Source organism: Oncorhynchus nerka, linkage group LG15 (assembly GCF_034236695.1).
Source record: "Oncorhynchus nerka isolate Pitt River linkage group LG15, Oner_Uvic_2.0, whole genome shotgun sequence".
Lineage (NCBI taxonomy): Eukaryota > Metazoa > Chordata > Actinopteri > Salmoniformes > Salmonidae > Oncorhynchus > Oncorhynchus nerka.
The window spans coordinates 47,764,157-47,787,636 of NC_088410.1; the positions used below are offsets into that span (position 1 = coordinate 47,764,157).

The 23,480-nt window shown below is 43.1% G+C and overlaps 1 protein-coding gene across 1 annotated transcript; it reads left to right on the forward strand.

Annotated features, from left to right (window-relative positions):
• Positions 1-327: 327 nt before the first annotated feature.
• Positions 328-4,719, forward strand: LOC115143627 (transcriptional repressor scratch 2-like). The gene is made up of 2 exons (XM_029684116.2): positions 328-852; positions 2,759-4,719. The coding sequence occupies exons 1-2, from the start codon at positions 705-707 to the stop codon at positions 3,589-3,591; spliced, it is 981 nt and encodes a 326-aa protein (XP_029539976.1). The 5' UTR covers positions 328-704; the 3' UTR covers positions 3,592-4,719.
• The last annotated feature ends 18,761 nt before the right edge of the window (positions 4,720-23,480 follow it).

Consider the following 23,480-nt stretch of genomic DNA (forward strand, 5'->3'; position numbering starts at 1 on the left):
TTGGAAGACAATAGGGGACAAGATGTTGTGTGTAGTGTCACCCACATGCTTCAGCGGTGCTATTGTCTGCTCTCTCTCTGTGTGTGGAGCGATGAAGGGGTGAAAGAGACGGGGTGAGAGGAGGGGGAGTTGACTGGGGTTGGCTGCAGTGTGTGCGCTCGTGTGTGTGTATGTGCGTGTGTGTAGGTGCTCGTGCGGGGATGCACAGACGGCTCGTGGTAATTTGATGTGTGTCCCCGGGGATGTTTGATGGATTAATGCTAAGTAGGCTCCCTTTTCCAAAGGCACCACCTGATCTTTGGGGGTTCGTGCCCCATATAAAAGCCTGCGCTAGTGCTGAGCTCAGCTAGTCTAGCCATCTCCTCTCTCTCACACGGTCTCTATCTTTCTATCTCCACTGTCTTTCTTCCTCTGTCTTTACTTTCTCCTTTGACTTTCACTTTTTCCTAGCACTTTCTTTTCCGTTCTTCCGGTTTCCATTCTTTCTGGCATTCAGACTGATGCTATTCAGACTATTCAGGCCTGGGAGTTTTAGTAGTGAGGGAAATCTCAGAGCATCCGTTTGCGTCATTCACCTCCATTTTGGCTTTCTTTGACTTGGGGCCTTTTCTAAAGGGCTGTCCTGAAGTAGCGTGCAGGTCTTTAGCTTTTTCCTGCGTTGTTTTTTTATTCATATGTGGCATTAGGACCAGCCCGTCAAGAAAATGCCACGTTCCTTTTTGGTGAAGCAACTGAAGGTCCACGATTACTCCTCCTCCTCCAATCATCAGCATCACTCGGACGGATCGTACACGCTCACACGTGCCATCACCGAGTCCGCCACCAACTTGGCGGTCCGTTTGAGTGAAAATGGTGAGTTGAGATGACTTAACTTTTCTGTCTACCCATTGCAAACATGTAGTAAAAAACACATTTTTATTGTTAATGTGCTTATTGTTAATGTGCTTGTTGTATATAGTTTAGAGTTGTAGGTTTCAAGAAAAATTCAATAGTGTATTTGTTCAGAAATGGAATGAAAAACATACTTGTTAAATTTGTTTTATAAATGGACCAACCCCTTGATACATGTTTTTCCTTAAGCCCTGTGATGTTGCTATTTAATCCCTCCACCGGCCAACCCTCCCCACCCCAGTCCGCCCCATGCCTCCAGTGACGCTAAAGAGTATTCAGGTCACTCTGGACCAATCAGTTTAATACAGAGCAGATCACACAACAGGCTTTGGCTTTAATACTATTGTGTACATGCATAATGGTACACATGGATGCGTGCATTAGGCTCGAAATCCCATCCAAGCCTTTGTGAGGTCTATAACCTCTCCACCACCACCAGAAAGCAGATATCCACATGCGACTGGTTTGTCCTTAGCTAGTGCTGTTGCCCTTGAGGCTTTACCTGTTATCATCCCCACCCCCTCCAGTCCTCTAGCTCTTCATCCCTTCATCTCATCTGATCTTACAGGATGCGAGATACCCACAGGGAGGTCAAATTGTAGCAATTCAAACCCCTCTCTTTCTTTCTCCAAAATCCATTGACAAAATACTGTTTCTTTTCTGATAAACCGACAAAACTCAATGTTAAATGGGTATATTAAAAAAATGTATTCATTAGAAAATATCAACTTAAATGGAAAAGGGCAACATGCTTTGTAACATCCTTAGTTTATCATTGATACAAAAAATGAGAGGGGAGTGCAATCAACCTTAGATGTATATGAGGTTTTGTCAATTGATGCTATGATTTCAGGGAAAAACACTTCCATAGAAATGTGTGGTGTGTTGTTAGTGGAATGTCCATCATAGCCACAGAGCTTTGGCTCGCCGGATCATTTGGTCCCAGAATTAGGATGCCAGCTGTCTGGTTCCCTTTGTGTTGCAAGGGGGAGCATAATATATTGTGCACTGCTGTAAAGATCAGCCTATAACCCCCCTTTGCCTTCCCCTCTCCATTCCCATCCCCAAATCACACTGCACCTGTCATTCAATCTACCCATTACCATACTCACAGGCACTTTCAACACACCACAGATGGAGAATGATCTGATTAAAATGATTTAGCGCTTTGTGGGATTTCTCTACCTAGACATTCATTTTTGTTTTGGCCCCCGCTACGATAACAGATTTAGATATGATGGGATGGCGACAGGTGTATCAGTTGTGGAGAAGTGTGTTTAATTTTATGACTGTTGTGTCCATGTCAGTGCATAGAACTTGCATTTAGTCTGTGAGGGTCTTTTTGATAGCTAGTAATGATAGTCCTTGTATGTGTCCCAAATGGCACCCCATTACCTACATAGTGCACTAGTTTTGACCAGAGCCATATGGGCCCTGTTCAAAAGCAGTACACTATATAGGGAATAGGGTGCCAATTGGGGTGCATAACTTGTTTTGAGCCGGATGAGTATTGATCGGTGCAAGACTGTGCACTGTAGAGTCATTCATATTTAATTCGCAAAGCTTGCTGAACCAAGCACTTGCAAATGGTTTCCTGTATACAGTTTCATATTGATCCGGAATGCATGGAAGACTCAGATCAGCTGTCTTTCACTCAATGGCTCAACAATAAAAATAAAAAATGCTTTCAACTGGAATCAGAAAGAGTGCTGGAATCATAAAACCATAGAATCTTAGACAAAAAAACATATCTTGTGAAATGCATTTAGCTAAAAATATGTATAAAGGATATACATTTAAAATGCCACAATTGTTGCCAAAAATGCACTTATTTATTCCAAATCTTCCTCTTCCAAACCTGCTACAGGCTACATCCAGGATTACGTCATCCCCTCAATATGCCAGAGCACAAAGGACCCTGGCTTGAGGAGGCAGACCGGGCTCTCCGCGGGGCCCCTGTACTCCCCAGGGAGCACAGGGGGCAGCGGGGGGGAGGACTACTCTGACCATGACATGGAGCAGCCCGACAGCCCCTGCTCAGGCATGACCACCGAGTCGGACAGCAGCAGCTACACAGTGGACGCCTTCCTCATCTGTGACGGCCGCTCTCGGAGAAGGGCCAACCACGGGAAAACAAAAACTAAAGGTGAGGAGAGAAACAGCATTGCAGAAGTGGGCTCCACAGGATCCACAGGGTCCAAGGCTGCCAAAGGAAAGCCCGGAAAGTCTAAGGGACCGGGGCGCCACACGTGCAGCGAATGCAGCAAGACCTACGCCACCTCGTCCAACCTGAGCCGTCACAAGCAGACACACCGCAGCCTGGAAGGCCAGCAGGCCAGGAAGTGCCCCACGTGCCATAAGGCCTACGTGTCCATGCCGGCACTGGCCATGCACATGCTCACCCACGACCTGCGGCATGAGTGTGGAGTGTGCGGCAAGGCGTTTAGCCGACCGTGGCTGCTGCAGGGTCACATGCGCTCGCACACGGGCGAGAAGCCGTTTGCCTGTGCCCACTGCGGCAAAGCGTTTGCGGACCGCTCCAACCTGCGTGCCCACATGCAGACGCACTCGGCCTTCAAGCACTATGATTGCAAGCGCTGCGGCAAGAGCTTTGCACTGAAGTCCTACCTGATCAAGCATTACGAGTCGGCCTGCTTCAAGGGCTCCGGAGACGAAGAGGACTGCTGTCCCGAGGACTGATCAGAGATTTACACAATATCAGCTTATTTACCCAGGTCTGTTTCACTGAGATAATATCTCCTTTACAAGAGAGACCAATGTTGTGTTCATTCGGGCAGTGTTTCCCCAACTCCAGTCCTTGAGTACCCCCAACAGTACACATTTGTATTGTATTCCCAGAGAAATACACCTCATTCAACTCATCAAGGGCTTGATCATTAGTTGACAAGTTGAATCTGTTGGGAGTACTCGAGGACTGGAGTTGGGAAACATTAGGGCATGTAACAGAAATGTTTTAAAACACATCGCAACTGAAAACTAAAATGAAGGTTAAACTTGTTTTATTATTGGACTTATCCAGATAGTCCCTTGCCTTGTTTCAGTCTGTTTTCTTCCATTTGGTGCCTAATGAACACAACCCTGGTCAAAGACTGCACTCCTCACCACTCGTCTTTCTCTTCCTGCTTTTTGATAGAGAGCAATAATAATGAAAATGAGGGTTGTTCAAGAACATAGAAGATAACTGACGATGATGACTGAATAACATTAAAATGTTAATATTTTTTATTCTATAATTGTTTTATGGATTCGTATTCATTTATTTGCAATAATTTACATTCCATTATTTTTTAATATGCCAATTAGCTCTTAATTTCCCTGCAACATGGCTTCCACGATAAACATTTGTGTATTTATTAATTTTATGTATTTATGTATTTATTTATCAAATAATAAATGTATTGGTTAACTAGGTTGTTAATTAATTCTAAATGTATTTATTTGATTTGATTTATGAATTGAACATCTTATAAAATGCTGTAATATATTTCAGAGATAAAGTAGCCCTATATCTGGTCTCATTCACAACAATTGTTGATGTATTCATGTTCTACATAGGAAATGCTCAATATGCCCTTTTGTTTTTGAATCTATGCACAGGCTATAAGTGTAAGCTACATTGTAATACTTAGACACGAGAATCCAGTTAATTTGTTACACCATTATTATGAAGGATTGGTCCCATTAATTATTTGCCCTATGTAAAGCTGTTGAATTTGAATTGTACTAAACTTTGTATGTAATCGGAAAAGCTATGAACTTTTCAATTACCAAGTCATATCAATAATTAAAAGATGATATTTTCACTAAGTTGCTTTCTGTGCCTTGTGCCATTTTCAAGGCGTCAACTATCATCAACTCAACACACATGATCACTCGAGCAGTGGTGGCCGGTGCCGTTTAATGATCATTTTTTTATGAGCATGGCTTTGTTTCTATTACAGCATACTGGATGACTGTCATTCATATTCCATTCACCCAGCTCAATGTAACATTGATTGTTTTGGGCTACTACACGATACTCAAAATGTCCCTATACCCATCATGAGGTTGGTACAACCTAGCCTATGAATGAAAGTTTACAACGCAGGTCGAGAGAAATTTGAGTAATCAAGGTGACAGACAGTGACATATTCAATACCGCCTTGCACACTCTTGCCAGCATCTAGCTGATTTAGGGCGTAATCATAACTCCAACAGTTGCAAATGAGAGTTGGACAAATTCAGGAATGTTTATTCCCATTTCGTTACGTTTGCATCCGTTTAAGAAACGCTTTTGAACAGAATCGGGGAATGAATACGCCCCTGATCAAATGCAAACACAGTTCGCTTTCATACCAATCACATACACACAGTATGATCATTTGCTCATTGTATACAGTACCAGTCAAAAGTTTATATACACCTACTCATTCCAGAGTTTTTCTTAATTTTTTATTATTTTCTACATTGTAGAATAATAGTAAAGACATCAAAACAAAATATCTTTTAGATTTGAGATTCTTCTAAGTAGCCACCCTTTGTCTTGATGACAGCTTTGCACACTCTTGCCATTCTCTTAACCAGCTTCATGAGCTAGTCACCTGGAATGCATTTCAATTAACAGGTGTGCCTTGTGAAATGTTAATTTGTAGAATTTCTTTCCTTCTGAATGCATTTGAGCCAATCAGTTGTGTTGTGACAAGGTAGGGGTAGTATACAGATGATAGCCCTATTTGATAAAAGACCAAGTCCATATTATGGCAAGAACAGCTCAAATAAGCAAAGAGAAACAACAGGCAATCATTACATTAAAACATGAAGGTCAGTCAATGCAGACAATTTCAAGTTTCTTCAAGTGCAGTCGCAAAAACCATCAAGCGAACCTGGCTCTCATGAAGACCGCCACAGGAAAGGAAGACACAGAGTTACCTCTGCTACAGAGTATAAGTTCATTAGAGTTACCAGCCTCAGAAATTGCAGCCCAAATAAATGCTTCACAGAGTTCAAGTAACAGAGACATCACAACATCAAATGTTCAGAGGAGACTGCGTGAATCAGGCCTTCGTGGTCGAATTGCTGCAAAGAAATAACTACTAAAGGGCACCAATAATAAGAAGAGACTCGCTTGGGCTAAGAAACACGAGCAATGGACATTACACCGGTGAAAATCTGTCCTTTGGTCTGATGAGTCCAAATGAGAGATTTTTGGTTACAACCGCTGTGTCTTTGTGAGACGCAGAGTAGGTAAACGGATGTGTGGTTCCCACCATGAAGCATGGAGGTGGAGGTGTGATGGTGTGGGGGTGCTTTGCTGGTGACACTGTTGTGATTTATTTAGAATTCAAGGCACACGTAACCAGCATGGCTACCAAAGCATTCTGCAGCAATACGCCATCCCATCTGGTTTGCGCTTAGTGGGACTATCATTTTTTTCCCAACAGGACAATGACCCCACACCTCCAGACTGTGTAAGGGCTATTAGACCAAGAAGGGGAGTGATGGAGTGCTGCATCAGATGACCTGGCCTCAATCCAATTGAAATAGTTTGGGATGAGTTGGATTACAGAGTGAAGGAAAAGCAGCCAACAAGCGGCGGGAATATGTGGGAACTCCTTTAAGACCGTTGGAAAAGCATTCCAGGAGAAGCTTGTTGAGTGAACGCGAAGAGTATGCAAAGTTGTCATCAATAATCTAAAATCTATTATGATTTGTTTAACACTTTTGGTTACGACATGATTCTACGACTAGTCGGTTACGACTAGTAACCGAAAGGTTGCAAGTTCAAATCCCCGAGCTGACAAGGTACAAAATCTGTCGTTCTGCCCTTGAACAGGCAGTTAACCCACTGTTCCTAGGCCGTCATTGAAAATATGAATTTGTTCTTTAACTGACTTGCCTAGTAAAATAAAGGTAAAAAAAAATAAAAAAAATCCATATGTGTTATTTCATAGTTTTAAATGTCTTCAGTACTATTGTACAATGTAGAAAATAATAAAAAATAATAAAAAACTTGAATGTGTATGTGTCCAAACTCTCTTCCTCTGACCAGCACATCAGCTGTCTGTGATCAGAAGAAAAAAACCTTTCCAAGCCAAACATTCAAATCATAACCGCTAACTGCTACACATAGCCTACATCGTTGTCACCACATTAGCTAACGCCATAGTCAACATAGCTACTAGAGGTTAGTAAACCTGCTATAATCATGCAGTACAGTGTACAGTCAGAAAGCAATTTAGCAGTTAAACCTGGGGGGACACCTGTGGCAATAAATTAATCAAACAAAAAGTTTACCTGGACTTGGAAGAGTTCCAGTGTTGCATATCCAGCTAGCTAACATAGCATCCCTCTCTGTTTGAGCCGGGTGTTTCAGTAGGCTAAACTAGCTAGCTGCATTTGCTAGCTAAATGAAAGTTTATATATATATATATAGATATATATATCCCTCTATATATATATAGAAATATAGCTAACTCAACTTTTCTCTTACTTCTTCATTTTAAAGGAATGATTTTGTTCAAAACTGTTGAACTATTATCTTTCTCACTCTTTGAGTCAACTACTCATCACATTTTATGCACTGCAGTGCTACCGTAGGTAGCTGTAGCTTATGCTTTAGTACTAGATTCATTCTCTGATCCTTTCATTGGGTGGACAACATGTCAGTTCATGCTGCAAGAGCTCTGATCGGTTGGAGGACATCCTCCAGAAGTTGCCATAATTTCTGTGTAAGTCTATGGAAGGGGGTGAGAACCATGAGCCTCCTAGGTTTTGTATTGAAGTCAATGTAGACAGAGGAGGACACTACCCTACAGAGTGCTGTTGAGGCTACTGTGGACCTGCATTGCAAAACATTTTTACAGTTTTAATCCATTATTTGGTGACATTAATATATTTGGTATAGTTTTATCTAAAAAGGATACTTTTTTCTATTGTTTCATTATTTTTATGAAAATTCACTTAGGAGGATGGTTCACACCTCCCTCCTCTGAGGAGCCTCCACTACACTCGAGGTAACATTATTCGACACATAAACCATCAAGGAAACAAAAAGTATGAATAAATTCAGAATATATCTTACTTGAATCATAGTTGCTTTACCTAACAACTTTGTGTTAAATAAACTAACAAATAAGGCAACAGTAAACATGTCGTCTCCCAGTCCAATTAGTAACAACAATTCAAGCTCAAAGGGGACAGGAGACATGTTTGTTCAAAGTTTCGAATTTCAGTTGATTACTATAGGGCCCCTCTTGGGCCAATCAATGTAATTTTATAAATATGTATCTCTATGGTAAGATGCATCATACATCTAAGTTTTTTCAAAATTGGGCCATTGGTGTCTTAGATATACGAACGGACAGAGACGGATCCATAAATTGGTCATCAAATTTGATCTGATCATCTAAGTCACGACAATGGACAAACTTTCTGCTTAAACTAATAATACACAAACAATTATAAGTTTTATGTCTTTATTGAACACACCATATAAACATTCACAATGCAGGGTGGGAAAGGTATGTGAACCTTGGATTTAATAAATGGTTGACCCTCCTTTGGCAGCAATAACCTCAACCAAATGTTTTCTGTAGTTGCGGATCAGACCTGCACAACGGTCAGGAGGAATCTTGGACCATTTTTTTATACAAAACTGTTTCAGTTCAGCAATATTCTTAGGATGTCTGGTGTGAACCGCTCTCGAGGTCATGCCACAGCATCTCAATCAGGTTGAAGTCAGGACTCTGACTGTGCCACTCCAGAAGGCATATTTTCTTCTGTTGAAGCCATTCTGTTGTTGATTTACTTCTGTGTTTTGGGTTGTTGTCGTGTTGCATCACCCAACTTCTGTTGAGCTTCAATTGGCGGACAGATAGCCTTACATTCCTCTGCAAAATGTCTTGATAAACTTGGGAATTCATTTTTCCGTCGATGATAGCAAGCTGTCCAGGCCCTGAGGCAGCAAATGTTAGCTCTTGAGTGGCACAGCAGTCTAAGGCACTGCATCTCAGTGCAAAAGGGGTCACTGCAGTCCCTAATTCAAATCCAGGCTGCATCACATCTGATCGTGATTGAGAGTCCCATACATAGGCGGCGCACAATTGGCCCGGGGTAGGCCGTCATTGTAAATACGAATTTGTTCTTAACTGACTTGTCTAGTTAAATAAAGGATAAAATAAAAAAGCAGCCCCAAACCATGATGCTCCCTCCACCGTACTTTACAGTTGGGATGAGGTTTTGATGTTGGTGTGCTGTGCCTTTTGTTCTCCACACATAGTGTTGTGTGTTCCTTCCAAACAACTCAACTTTAGTTTCATCTGTCCACAGAATATTTTGAAAGTAGCGCTGTGGAACATCCAGGTGCTCTTTTGTAAACTAAAGACATGGTGTCCTCCCATGAACACCATTCTTGTTTAGTGTTTTATGTATCGTAGCCTCGTCAAAAGAGATGTTAGCATGTTCCAGAGATTTCTCTTAACTCTTTAGCTGACATTCTTCTTAACATTGAGCATTCTACGCTGTGCTCTTGCAGTCATCTTTATAGGATGACCACTAGTAAGGAGAATAGCAACAGTGCTGAACTTTCTCCATTAATAGACAAATTGTCTTACCGTGGACTGATGAACATCAAGGCTTTTAGAGATACTTTTGTAACCTTGTAACCTGCAAGTGAACAATTCTTAATCTTAGGTCTTCTGAGATCTCTTTTGTTCGAGGCATGGTTCACATCAGGCAATGCTTCTTGTGAATAGCAAACTCCAATTAGGGCAGGGCCGCTCTAACCAACATCTCCAATCTCGTCTCATTGATTGGACTCCAGGTTAGCTGACTCCTGACTCTAATTAGCTTTTGGAGAAGTCATTAGCCTAGGGGTTCACATACTTTTTCCAACCTACACTGAATGTTTAAATTATCTATTCAATTTAGCAAAATACAATAATTTGTGTGTTATTAGTGTAAGCACACTGTGTTTGTGTATTGTTGTGAGTTAGATGAAGATCAGATTAAATGTTATGACCAATTTATGCAGAAATCCAGGTAATTCAAAAGTGTTCGCATACTTTTTCTTGCCACTGTATCCAATTTCATCCTGGTGAGACACTAATAGCAGACAACCATCAAAATGATTTACTCTAACAGTACTCTTCCCCTGGCCAGTAGAGGGGGCTACAACTTTTATGAAACAGGATCCATCAACTAAACACAAGGTTTGTACAACCATTCGGTACTTAGTATAATACAAAAGGATACAGTACATTATAAGGAGCAGTGCTCGAAGTAGATGTGTCTATGCTGAGAAATCAGAACACAAACATGAAAGGGAAAACCCCCAATGCTGCTCTTGAATAGGGTGTGAGATCAATGTGTTTCCCCCCTCTATGCTTGTGCATGCTGTCTTTAGGTCCAGCCCTTAGGTCCAGCCAGAGAGCCACCCAGATCTCCTTTGGGTCAGAGGCTCTCCACCGGCCCAGTTCGGCTCCCTGACCACACCACGCTGTGGGGCTGAGGACAGGATGTGGACTGGGTCAGGTGTCGTGAGAACCAGGCCCCTTTCCCCCACTCTGTCCCAGACGGGGCCCTGAGACCTCCCTTCTCGGCCCCCAGCCACTGGCCCCCCCATGGGAAAGTCCAGCTATCTGTTTCAGACTCTCAGTGCACTCCAGCTGACTATTTTGAGACACAATGCGGTCCGTACACACACACAAACACATACACACACACACGCTTGTCTGAACCACAGTCCGTGAAAAGGATGTAGCCATTAAAAACAGCCGAACCCCACACACTATACATAAAAAAACATGAACACAGTGAACAAAAAAGTAAATCCGTGGTATCCCCACTCCAGGTCTTTCCTCAGCCAATCACGACGTAGGATTCAACCGCCCCCAAATCAAGAGCATGTAGGGTCATCAGAGGGATAAAGCGGAAGGGCCTTTTATAGCCTACCTTTATCAAATCTTATCAAATCATAGGATCATAAAAGAGGAGGTTCTTGTAGATTCTCTGGCCTGATAAACTCGCTGGCCCGTGAACACGGTAGAGTTGAGACAAGGGTCCCAAGGTCCCAAGCGACCCGAGAGGAAGCTGTATATTGCTGCTCAGAGGAACCGCAGGAACAGCCGGGCGACCATTAAGGCCTGTTAGTTGGCTTCTCCAAAGAATTGTCGCGTGTGAGAAGACTTCCTGTTGTGATCAAGAGGTTGACATTCTAACTGTCTGAAAGAGACAAGGCTCCTCTGTTTGGATATCCGTCAGTCCCAGCAAAAATACCACCAAAATGTCCCCATGTCATTATGTGGCCATGAAAGTGTAACCTCAGAAACTGTCACCTATAAAAGAGTATAGATAACGTTTGCCATTTAGAACTTCGATTTGGACAACAATTTCTACTTCAACGAGTCGTCATCTCTGTACGTTCAGCTTACTCTGGACCAGGAAGTGGTGACGAAAGAGAGGCAGGCGACCCGGCACCATGACGAGACTAAGTCAGCAAGCAAATAGACCGACAATGCCCTCTGTTCTATTGGACAAACGTGCATTCACTTAAGAACAAACTGGATGAGCTCCATTCGAAACAATCCTATAAATGGGAGCTGATATCCTTCATTTCTCAGAGTCGTGGCTGAACGAGGAACTGGATATATCTTGTTGGTTTTTCTATGCATCGTCAAGACCGGATGGCGGACTCGGATAAGATGAAGGGAGGAGGGTGTGTCTCTTTGTTAACAACAGCTGATGCAAAATCTCTAATGTTCAGGAAGTCTCTCGGTTTTGCACGCCTGAGTTAGAATACCTCATGATAAGCTGCAAACCATACAATCTACCAAGAGAGTTTTCATCTGTATCTTTCGCAGCTGTCTATTTACCACCACAAACTGATGCTGGCACTAAGAACGTATTCAACTAACTGTATAAGGCCATAAGCAAACAAGAAAATGCACATTCAGAGGTGGCGTTTCTCGTGTCCTGTAATTTTTACAAGCATGTCACATGTGCAACTAGAGGTGACAAACTCTAGATCACCTTTATTCCACACACAGAAACATACAAACATACAAAGCCCTCCATCGCCCTGCCTTTGGCAAATCAGACCATAACTCTATCCTCCTGCTTCCTGCTTACAATAGTGCTAAGTGATTAGTGTTTTTTGAGGTTGGTTTTGAGAGTTACACATCGGTTATTAAAAAATAATCCGTTATTTTTTTGGGGGGGGTTGATTTAAAAAATTAACATTAAATGCACTATGCAGTATGTGGGTTGAATGCTGTAACAACACATAATAAAACAATTAATAAACTCCCATGATGGTAGTGACTGCCCATTACTGCTTATCACTTATTAACCATAATTTGTTCAAATTATTTTACTTTAATAAAATATTTCAGTTGTTGTGTAAATTACATTTGTTTTATTTGATGACTTTATTATTTAATTCCAAGTCATCATCTCATCTCTATAGAGCTGCTGCCTATGCTGTCTGACAAAATCACTATTTTGTATTTCTTCAAAGTAAATAAGGCATACCTTTATGACTGCTGAATACCAACTATCAATCACTTATATCATATATTTTCAGGTAGAAATACCTCGCAAAGCAACAGCTGCTCTACAGTATATCACCTCATGATTGTGCTATCTTCTGTCTCTTCTGGAGCAGGCATAAAATAAACACAGACCGGACAAGTAGATGGATTAAGGTCATTGCAATTTTATGTGCTACATTATGTAGACTATTGGCCAGTTGGAAACCACAACTCCCTACTACATCGCACAGTTCAGGCTGGATCTGATTTATCTGTAGAGAAACTGTGCAATTATGAACATTGAGCCCACAGAAAAAAAAACTGAACGAAATGGAATTCAAATAAATGAAACGACATTGGTCAGTTGATCAGTTGTCAGTTGTTTAAAAAACAAATAAATATAAGAAATAATCACTCAGCACTAGCTTACAAGCAAAAACTCAAACAGGAAGTACCAATGGCGTGCTCAATATGGAAAAAGTCAGTTGAAGCGGATGCTAAGCTACAGGACTGTTTCGCAAGCACAGATTGGAATTTTTTTCATTTTTTTTTCACCTTTATTTAACCAGGTAAGCTAGTTGAGAACAAGTTCTCATTTACAACTGCGACCTGGCCAAGATAAAGCAAAGCAGTGCGACAGAAACAACAACACAGAGTTACACATGGAATAAACAAGCGTACAGTCAATAACACAATAGGGGGGAAAGTATGTCTATATACAGTGTGTGCAAATGGCATGAGGAGGTAAGGCAATAAATAGGCCATAGTAGCAAAATAATTACAATTTAGCAGATTAACAGTGGAGTGATAGATGAGCAGATGATGATGAGCAGATGATGGTGTGTAAGTAGTGATACTGGTGTGCAAAAGAGCAGCAAAGTAAATAAAAACAATATGAGGATGAGGTAGGTAGATTGGGTGGGCTATTTACAGATGGACTATATACAGCTGAGACGATCAGTTAGCTGCTCCAATAGCTGATGTTTAAAGTTAGTGAGGGAAATTTAAGCCTCCAGCTTCAGCAATTTTTGCAATTTGTTCCAGTCAATGGCAGCAGAGAACTGGGAGGAAATGTGGCCAAAGAGGGTGTTGGCTTTGGGGATGACCAGTGAGATATACCTGCTGGAGCGCATGCTACGGGTGGGTTTTATTATCGTGACCAGTGAGCTGAGATAAGGCGGAGCTTTACCTAGCATAGACTGATAGATGACCTGGAGCCAGTGGGTCTGGCGACGAATATGTAGCTAGGGCCAGCCGACTAGAGCATACAGGTCGCAGTGGTGGGTGGTATAAGGCGCTTTGGTAACAAAACGGATGGCACTGTGATATACTGCATCCAGTTTGCTGAGTAGAGTATTGGAAGCTTTTTGTAGATGACATCGCCGAAGTCGAGGATCGGTAGGACAGTCAGTTTTACTAGGGTAAGTTTGGCGGCGTGAGTGAAGGAGGCTTTGTTGCAAAATAGAAAGCCGATTCTAGATTTGATTTTGGATTGGAGATGTTTGATATGAGACTGGAATGAGAGTTTACAGTCTAGCCAGACTCCTAGGTATTTGTAGTTGTACACGTATTCTAGGTCAGAACCGTCCAGAGTAGTGATGCTAGTCGGGCGGGCGGGTGCAGGCAGCGAACGGTTGAAAAGCATGCATTTGGTTTTACTAGCGTTTAAGAGCAGTTGGAGGCCACGGAAGGAGTGTTGTATGGCATTGAAGCTCGTCTGGAGGTTAGTTAACACAGTGTCCAAAGAAGGGCCAGATGTATACAGAATGGTGTCGTCTGCGTAGAGGTGGATCAGGGAATCACCAGCAGCAAGAGCGTCATCGTTGATATATACAGAGAAAAGAGTCGGCCCGATAATTGAACCTTGCGGTACCCCCATAGAGACTGCCAGAGGTCCGGACAACAGGCCCTCCGTTTTGAAACACTGAACTCTGTCTGCGAAGTAGTTGGTGAACCAGGCGAGGCAGCCATTTGAGAAACCAAGGCTATTGAGTCTGCCGATAAGAATATGGTGATTGACAGAGTCAAAAGCCTTGGCCAGGTTGATGAAGATGGCTGCACAGTACTGTCTTTTATTTATGGCGGTTATGATATCGTTTAGTACCTTGAGCGTGGCGGAGTTGCACCCACGACCAGCGCGGAAACTGGATTGCACAGCGGAGAAGGTATGGTGGGATTCGAAATGGTCAGTGATCTGTTTATTAACTTGGCTTTCAAAGACTTTAGAAAGGCAGGGCAGGATGGATATAGGTCTACAACAGTTTGGGTCTAGAGTGTCACCCCCTTTGAAGAGGGGGATAAATTCGGCAGCTTTCCAATCTTAAGGGATCTCAGATGATACAAGAGAGAGGTTGAACAGACTGGTAATAGGGGTTGCAACAATGGCGGCGGATAATTTTAGAAAGAGAGGGTCCAGATTGTCTAGCTCAGCTGATTTGTATGGGTCCAGGTTTTGCAGCTCATTCAGAACATCTGTGATCTGTATTTGGGTGAAGGAGAAGTTGGGGAGGCTCGGGCAAGTAGCTGTGGGGGGTTCGGAGCTGTTGGCCGGGGTTGGGGTAGCCAGGAGGAAAGCATGGCCAGCCGTAGAGAAATGCTTATTGAAATGTTCAATTATCATGGAATTATCGGTGGTGACCGTGTTACCTAGCCTCAGTGCAGTGGGCAGCTGGGAGGAGGTGCTCTTGTTCTCCATGGACTTTATAGTGTTCCAAAACCTTTTGGAAATTTCTGTTTGAAAAAGCTAGCCTTTGCTTTCCTGACTGACTGTGTATATTGGTTCCTGACTTCCCTGAACAGTTGCATATCGTGGGGACTATTCGATGCTATTGCAGTTCGCCACAGGATATTTTTGTGCTGGTCAAGGGCAGTCAGGTCTGGAGTGAACCAAGGGCTATATCTGTTCTTAGTTCTACATTTTTTGAAAGGGGCATGCTTATTTAAGATGGTGAGGAAATTACTTTTAAAGAACAACCAGGCACCCTCGACTGACGTGATCAGGTCAATATCCTTCCAGGATACCCGGGCCAGGTCGATTAGAAAGGCCTGCTCGCAGAAGTGTTTTAGGGAGCTTTTGACAGTGTACCCATAGCGGATGCAGGCAATGAGGCAGTGATCGCTGAGATCCTGATTGAAAACAGCAGAGGTGTATTTGGAGGGCAAGTTGGTCAGGATAATATCTATGAGGGTGCCTTGATAATTAGTGTGAGATTGAGGGCATCTAGCTAGCTTAGAATGTAGGACTGATGGGGTGTTAAGCATATCCCAGTTTAGGTCACCTAACAGAACAAACTCAGAAGATAGATGGGGGGCAATCAATTCACATATGGTGTCCAGGGCACAGCTGGGGGCTGAGGGGGGTCCATAACAGTGAGAGACTTATTTCTAGATTTTTTTTAAATTAGAAGCTCAAACTGTTTGGGCATAGACCTGGAAAGTATGACATAACTTTGCAAGCTATCTCTGCAGTAGATTGCAACTCCTCCCCCTTTTGCAGTTCTATCTTGACGGAAAATGTTGTAGTTGGGTATGGAAATCTCTGAATTTTTGGTGGCCTTCCTAAGCCAGGATTCAGACAAAGCAAGGACATCAGGGTTGGTGGAGTGTGCTAAAGCAGTTAGTAAAACAAACTTAGGAAGGAGGCTTCTGATGTTAATATGCATGAAACCAAGGCTTTTCGATCACAGAAGTCAACTAATGAGAGGGCCTGGGGACATGCAGGGCCTGGGTTAGCCTCCACATCAACCGAGGAACAGAGAAGGAGTAGGATGAGGGTACGGCTAAAGGCTAGCAAAACTGGTCGTCTAGTGCGTTGGGGACAGAGAATAAAAGGAGCAGATTTCTGGGCGTGGTAGAATAGATTCAGGGTATATTGTGCAGACAGGGATATGGTGGGTGCGAGTACAGTGGAGGTAAGACCAGGCACTGAGTGATGATAAGGGAGGTTGCATCTCTGGGCACGCTGGTTATACTGGGTGAGGTCACCGCATGTGTGGGCGGTGGGATAAAGGAGGTATCTGAGGCATGTACAGTGGGACTAGGGGCTCAGCAGTAAACTAAAACAATGATAACTATCCTAAACAACAGTATACAAGGTATATTGAAATTTGAAAGAGACATAAAGCGAGGCATAAAGCAATCACAGGTGTTGATTGGGAGAGCTAGCTAAGTCAACATTGGGTAAGACAACAACAGCTAATCAGCTAAGACAACAACAGCAACAGGTAAAATTGCGATGAATGGGTAGAGAGGGTTGGTTAACTACACACAGGGCCTGAGTTCGGGCCTAGGGCCGACAGATAAACAAAAGGTAAACAAAGTGGAGTACCGTGATAAATGAACAGTCCAAGTGATCATAGGTTTCAGTGTACAGCAATAGATGGAACAGGGACTCCGCGGGGTAGTCGTTGCTACGTTAGCACGTGGGAGACACGGCATTTAAAGTTAGCAGGCCGGGGTAAGTAGAAGTGTCTGCTCTGACATCCGGCAACGGCCGGTTGAAGGCACAGCTGATGGAATTACGTCTGCGGACCAGTCGTGGTAGTAGGGACCAGGCCAGATGGCTAGCCAGGAGATGCGTCTGGCTCAGGGCTAGCTTCGGGGCTGGGTCACTCAGTGGCAGCTAGCTAGCTGTGATGATCAATGGTCCAGGGTTTACGGTAGGAATCCGGCGTTGTAGTGGAGAAAACAGTCTGAGGCTGGCAGGTATTATCCAGGATAAAAAAACGGCTGGTGCCTGAGCAGAGGGTAAAGGCCGCTTGTCACGGGTGTCGTTGGAAGTAGACCAAAGTGCAGCGTGGTGAGCGTACATTTTCCTTGTTATTTTGGAATGACGCCAACAAAACGAACAACGACCGTGAAGCTTACAGGGCTATGATGCCTCAAACAAAGTTAATTACCCACAAAGACAGGTGGGAAAAAGGTCTGCCTAAGTATGGTTCCCAATCAGAGACAACGATAGACAGCTGTCCCTGATTGAGAACCATACCCGGCCAAAACAAAGAAATACAAAACAAAGAACATAGAATGCCCACCCCACATCACACCCTGACCTAACCAAATAGAGAAATAAAATGTCTCTCTAAGGTCAGGGCGTGACACCGCTAGCAGTGGCTAACAATGACTAAATAGCTAGTAGCTAATTAGCTGGCTAGGTTCTCTTTAAAGTTTTGGCTATAAAGTCTAAAGTAAATAGCAGATCCGTGTCACATTTAGTGAGGCAGGTTACCAGAAGGTATATTTAATTTAAAAAATGGAAAAAGCGATTGAAAAATAAATTGGAATATATATACAAAAAAAGACTAAAAATACAAAAAGTTAACAAGAGGACAACAAACCACGTCTGCACTGCTACGCCATCTTGTAAAAAAATATTTTAAAAAGATATGTCCCGGGATTCATCCGATAACATTGAGGAGTTTACCACATCAGTCACCGGCTTCATTAATAAGTGCATCGACAACGTCGTCCCCATAGTGACCATACACCAACCATGCTTCGAGGCAAGCATCCCTTAGCCATGCATGAGATGGGGCTGTAGTGGAGCGGGTCGAGATCTTCAAGTTCTTCAGTGTCCCCATCACTAAGGAATTAACATGGTCCACACACACCCACACAATTATTAAGAGGGAACGACAGCGCCTCTTCCCCTTCAAGAGGCTGAAAAGACTTGGCATGGGCCCTCAGATCCTCCAAAAGTTCTACAGCTGTACCATTGAGAGCATCTTGACTCTGTGCATCACCTCTTGGTATGGCAACTGCAAGGCACCCAACCACAAGGTGCTACAGAGGGTGGTGAGTATGGCCCAGTACATCACTGGGGACAAGCTCCCTGTCATCCAGGACCTCCATGCCATCCCAAGTTCCCCAAAAAATATATAACAAGGCTTATGATATGTTATGTCTTTCTATCTTTCTAAGACTCCGGCTACCCAAGCCATAGACTGTTCTCTCTGCTACCGCACAGCAAGTGGTACCAGTGCACTAAGTCTGTTACCAATAGGACCCTGAACAGCTTCTACCCACAAGCCATAAGACAGCTAAACAAGGCTGCAGCTGCTAAATAGATAATCAAATGTCTACCTGCTGCAGCTACAGTCTAATATCTATCCTGTTGCCTAGTCACCTTCCCTATATGTACTTAGCTACCTCAATTATCTCGTACCCATGCACATCGACTCTGTATTGGTACTCCCTGTATATAGCCATGTTATTTTTACTCATCATTGTTATTCATTGTGTATTTATTCCTCGTGTCACTATTTATTTATTTTTTCTGTTTTATCTTTAACTCTGCATTGTTGAAAAAGGACCCGTACGTAAAGCATTTCACTGTTATTCTACACCTGTTGTTTACGAAGCATTTGAAACATTGCTTTACATTTGATTTAAACTAACAATGTAACAAAATACAGTACATTGTTATTATTATATAGGAAGTGTACAAAACATGAGGAACACCTGCTCTTTCCATGACATAGACTGACCAGATGAATCGAGGTGATTGATGTCACCTGTTAAATCCACTTCAATCAGTGTAGATGATGGGGAGGAGACTGGTTAAGGAAGGATTTTGAGACAATTGATACATTAGATTGGATAAAATATTTAAGTGCCTTTGAATGGTATATGGTAGTAGGTGCTAGGTGCACGTGTTACGCCCCTGAAAACAGGGGAGAAATAATCACGAGAGTGATACGGTGTTGTATTCTCAAGTCAACATTTAGTTCAATTATTTCACAAAAGTAACACATTACATAACAGAAAACTCATTATACAAATAACACAGCAAAATATCTTATTAACAACACGCACGTTCATTCACAATCGACATAAAACGGCAGCTACTCTCAGTACGATGCTATCCTTCACTTCAACCGAGCAGGGCTAATATTACTCTCTTCAAACTTAACTCTAACTTCCTCAAGACGTTACTAAAACACACCTTAAACACTCTTGACATGTTCGCTAGTTATAACATTTAAATTACTATTTTTATCATCAATAAAATACCTGAAAACAGGGGAGAAATAATCACGAGAGTGATACGGTGTTGTATTCTCAAGTCAACATTTAGTTCAATGAGAAAAAGACCGCGAATTTCCCCAGGAATATGGGTGGAGACCAGAGCAATCGATCTCCGGCTCATAGATTAAAAGCATTTCGTAGATCACAGATTAACCACAGATTAACACTTTTAGGCACCACAAAATAAAGTAATCAATATAACGTTTACACATTACTCTCACAATTCGTACCCTTTGACAGATTTGAACTTTAACACAATTATATGAATGTTATCAATCTCTATCAACTAATACTGAATGCATATTTTAACCTTAGATGTTTTAAGATCCTCACATACTATGAACTTACTCATACTTTTCAATGTATAACAGGCTATGAATATGTCCTTTAACCTGTCACACTCTCCCCGACAAAATAAATGTTGTCCCAACATTACCAACATTGTCTTCTTCAACAGTTCGTATGCACTGGACCTAGAAAATCCTCTTCTGTAAGGTAGTACTTGAGCAGAAGTCACGGGTCACAGTTCAAATATAACTAACAAGTTATATTCACAGTCCATATCTGTTGACCAGCTATATAACATAAGCAGTATTTTCTCATACTATTGATCAACAGTCCATCAATTTTAATGATCTATATGCATAGTCTGTAAATTGTCTCTTTTGACAGTCTGTGAAATCTGACAGTAGTCCATGGTCAAACATGTCAACTCTGTAGCCTCATGTTTGCTGAAGCCCATACATGTAAGGTGGCTGAAAGTAACATTGCTGTAGTGATGGCAGCCATGGAACCAGTCCTGGTGCAGAGTAGACAGGGAACAACTGTGGCTGTATACTGTAGCAGGAAGGGATACCAAGCTGATCATAGGTGATACGTCTTGGAGGGTGTCTCTCTTTGTGGCAGCTGGTAGGCTGGTTCCTCAGGTTCAGAAGCATCAGTATATGAAGGAAAGGCACTTGGTGGACGATCATCAGGCAAATTTTCAGCAGGCAAGTTACTCTCCTCAGCAGGCAGGTCTTTAACTGTTGTTGTCTCCTCCAGCCGCTTTTCAACAAGAGGCTGTGCTGGTAGCGTATCAGGGACTGGCACTGCAACTGTCCGTTTCACTGTTGGGGGCCTGTGTTCCCACTCTCTCGCTGGTTCAGCATTCCTCTCCTCAGGTACTGTAGGAGATGTGGGAACCTGTAGCGGCTCATGATGAAGGTCATATTCATCCCCACTGTCTTCATCAGAATCTAGAGTCTGTGATGCAGGCTGGTGTCTCCTCGTTTTGTGACTTTTGTCCACTTTGGTCATTTCTGGTTGTGTCTCAAAAGGTAAGTGGTCACAGGACATGAGCAGATTTCTGTGCAGGACCCTGGAGCGTCCCCTACCCTTTTCTGGTCTCAATTCATAAATCGGCAGGTCTGAACCCATTTGTCTCACCACTGTGTGAATTGTATCTTCCCAATAGTTACGGAGTTTTCCTGGTCCTCCTCTTGGTGTCAGGTTTTTAATCAGAACTCGCTCGCCAGGCTGTAGCACTGAACTCCTAACTTTAGTGTCATAGTACTTCTTACTTCTTTCAGCGGCTTTCTGAGCATTTTCATTTGCAATGGCGTATGCTTCTTCCATCCTTCGTTTCCAGTTCTCCACGTATTCTCGCTGGTTACTGGAACCTGCCTCTGTGCACAATCCAAAGAGCATATCAACTGGAAGCCTGGGTGATCTCCCAAACAGAAGATAAAATGGTGAATAGCCAGTCACTTCGCAACGGGTGCAGTTATAGGCATAAACCAGTTTGTTCAGAGACTCCTTCCAATTTGACTTTTGTGTCTCAGTTAGTGTCTTTAACATTTGCAACAATGTTCTGTTCATGCGTTCCGCTTGACCGTTTCCCATCGGGTGATAGGGTGTTGTCCTGGACCCCGCCATGCCACTGAGTTTCTTTAACTGATGGAACAACTGATTTTCAAATTCTCCCCTTGGTCATGGTGGATGCGGGACGGGAACCCAAACTTCAGGGCAAAATCATTGAAGATGAGATTTGCAGCAGTTTTACCTGACTTTGATGTGGTGGCGTAGGCTTGAGTGAAACGTGTAAAATGATCAACAATCACGAGGATGTACTCATATCCTCCTTTGCATCTGTCGAGATGAAGGAAGTCTATACATACCAGTTCAAATGGCTGTGTTGTCACAATGTTTGTCAGAGGAGCTCTTGTTGCATGGGCTGGCCTTTTCTGCTTGACACAGCTACAAGTTTTAGTCACATAGTGCTCGATGTCAGATTGCATATATGGCCAGAAGAAGCGGTCACGTACTAGTGATACAGTGCGGTCAGTACCTTGGTGTCCCATGTTATTGTGCAACTCTTCCATCACTTTACCTTTGTACTGCTCTGGTAGAACTAACTGCTTGCGGGCTGTAGTGATTCTGTACAAAATGCCATCACTGTCTATTGTCAATTTGTCCCATTCTCTGAATAGGCATTTTGTCTTTGGACTGAATTTCTTTTGCTCTTTAACTGGCGGTTTGGAACCCGACAGTTTGAAATTGAGCACAGGACGGATGACTGGATCAGATTCTTGTGCTTCTCTAATCCCATCTTTTGGGATCGAGCTGGTTGTTGCAGTGGTTGTCTCACCTTCAGCTGATACTGACATAGATGCAGCTGAAAATGACCAAGGTACAACAGCCTCTTTCTGTACCTCAACTGCTTGTATCGTGGCGGCGATGGTGTCTGGTGTAAGCTCCTCAGAACATTCTCTCATCAGTGACTCTACATCCAGTGGCATCCTTGACAAAGCATCTGCATCACCGTTCTCTCTGCCTGGCCTGTACTTTATTGTAAAGTGGAAATCAGCCAAGTCTGCAACCCACCTGGAAGTGGTTGCGTTCAGTTTTGCAGTAGACAGAATGTAGCAGAGCGGGTTGTTATCGCTGTATACAGTGAAGGTGGGAGCATAGTACAAATAGTCATGGAACTTATCAGTGATTGCCCATTTTAGAGCTAGAAATTCTAGCTTGCTCGAGTGGTAGTGATAGTTCTTCTCAGCTGCTGTTAAGGTTCGAGAGCCATAAGCAATGACCCTAAGCTTCCCCTCTTGCTTTTGATAAAGAACTGCTCCCAAGCCTTGGTGTGACGCATCAGTGTGTACAACAAATGGCTGAGTGAAATCAGGGAAACCTAAAACTGGTGGGTGAAGCAAACACTCAATCAGCTGTTCAAGTGCCTGTTGATGCTGGTCAGTCCACAGGATTGGCTTGTTTGAGGGCACCACATGACTTACTTTCTTTGTTTTTGTTTTCCGTGGGTGGTCAGGTAATTTCTCTGAATCTGCTTTCAGGAGGTCATACAGGCAGCTGGCACTCCTAGAAAAGTCTTTGATGTACTGTCTGTAGTACGTGAGTAAACCAAGCATTTTTCTGAGCTGGCCCACAGTCTCTGGTCTGATTTCTTTCAATGCTCTTACTGCTTCAAAATCGGCTGGGTCAACTCGACTACCCTCTGCAGACACTATTCTGCCCAAATAACGGACCTGGGGTTTAAAGAGATCACACTTACTTGGTTTGAGTTTAATGCCATACTCTCTGAGACGCTGCAAAACTTTTCGCACATCATTCACATGGCTGTTGAATGTTTTACTGAAAACTAGCGTGTCGTCCAGATAAGGAATGCAGATGTTATCCCGGAGCCCTTCCAAACACTCCTCCATACACCGCTGAAAAGCTGCAGGAGCGTTCATGAGGCCGAATGGCATATGTATCCACTCATAGAGTCCCCACGGTGTCACAAATGCTGTCAGTGGTCTGCTTTCTTCAGAGATGAACCCCTGGTGATACGCTTTCCCCTGATCTAAGAGGGAGAACCAGGAATTACCACCTAAACTGTCCATGATGTCTTGGACCCGAGGGATGGGCTGGCGGTCGGGATGTGTCTTTCTGTTCAGGTCTCTGTAATCTATACACAACCGGAGGGTCCCGTCCTTCTTACGAACGCACACGACAGGTGAAGAATATGAAGAGTTTGACTTCCTAACCCAGCCCTGG

What these genes read in the sequence shown, in the direction of transcription:
- LOC115143627 (XM_029684116.2), top strand. Translation starts at nt 705, where the DNA reads ATGCCACGTTCCTTTTTGGTGAAGCAACTGAAGGTCCACGATTACTCC. An exon ending in GGTCCGTTTGAGTGAAAATG is followed by an intron (nt 853 to 2,758) that starts GTGAGTTGAGAT and finishes AACCTGCTACAG; the next exon opens with GCTACATCCAGGATTACGTC.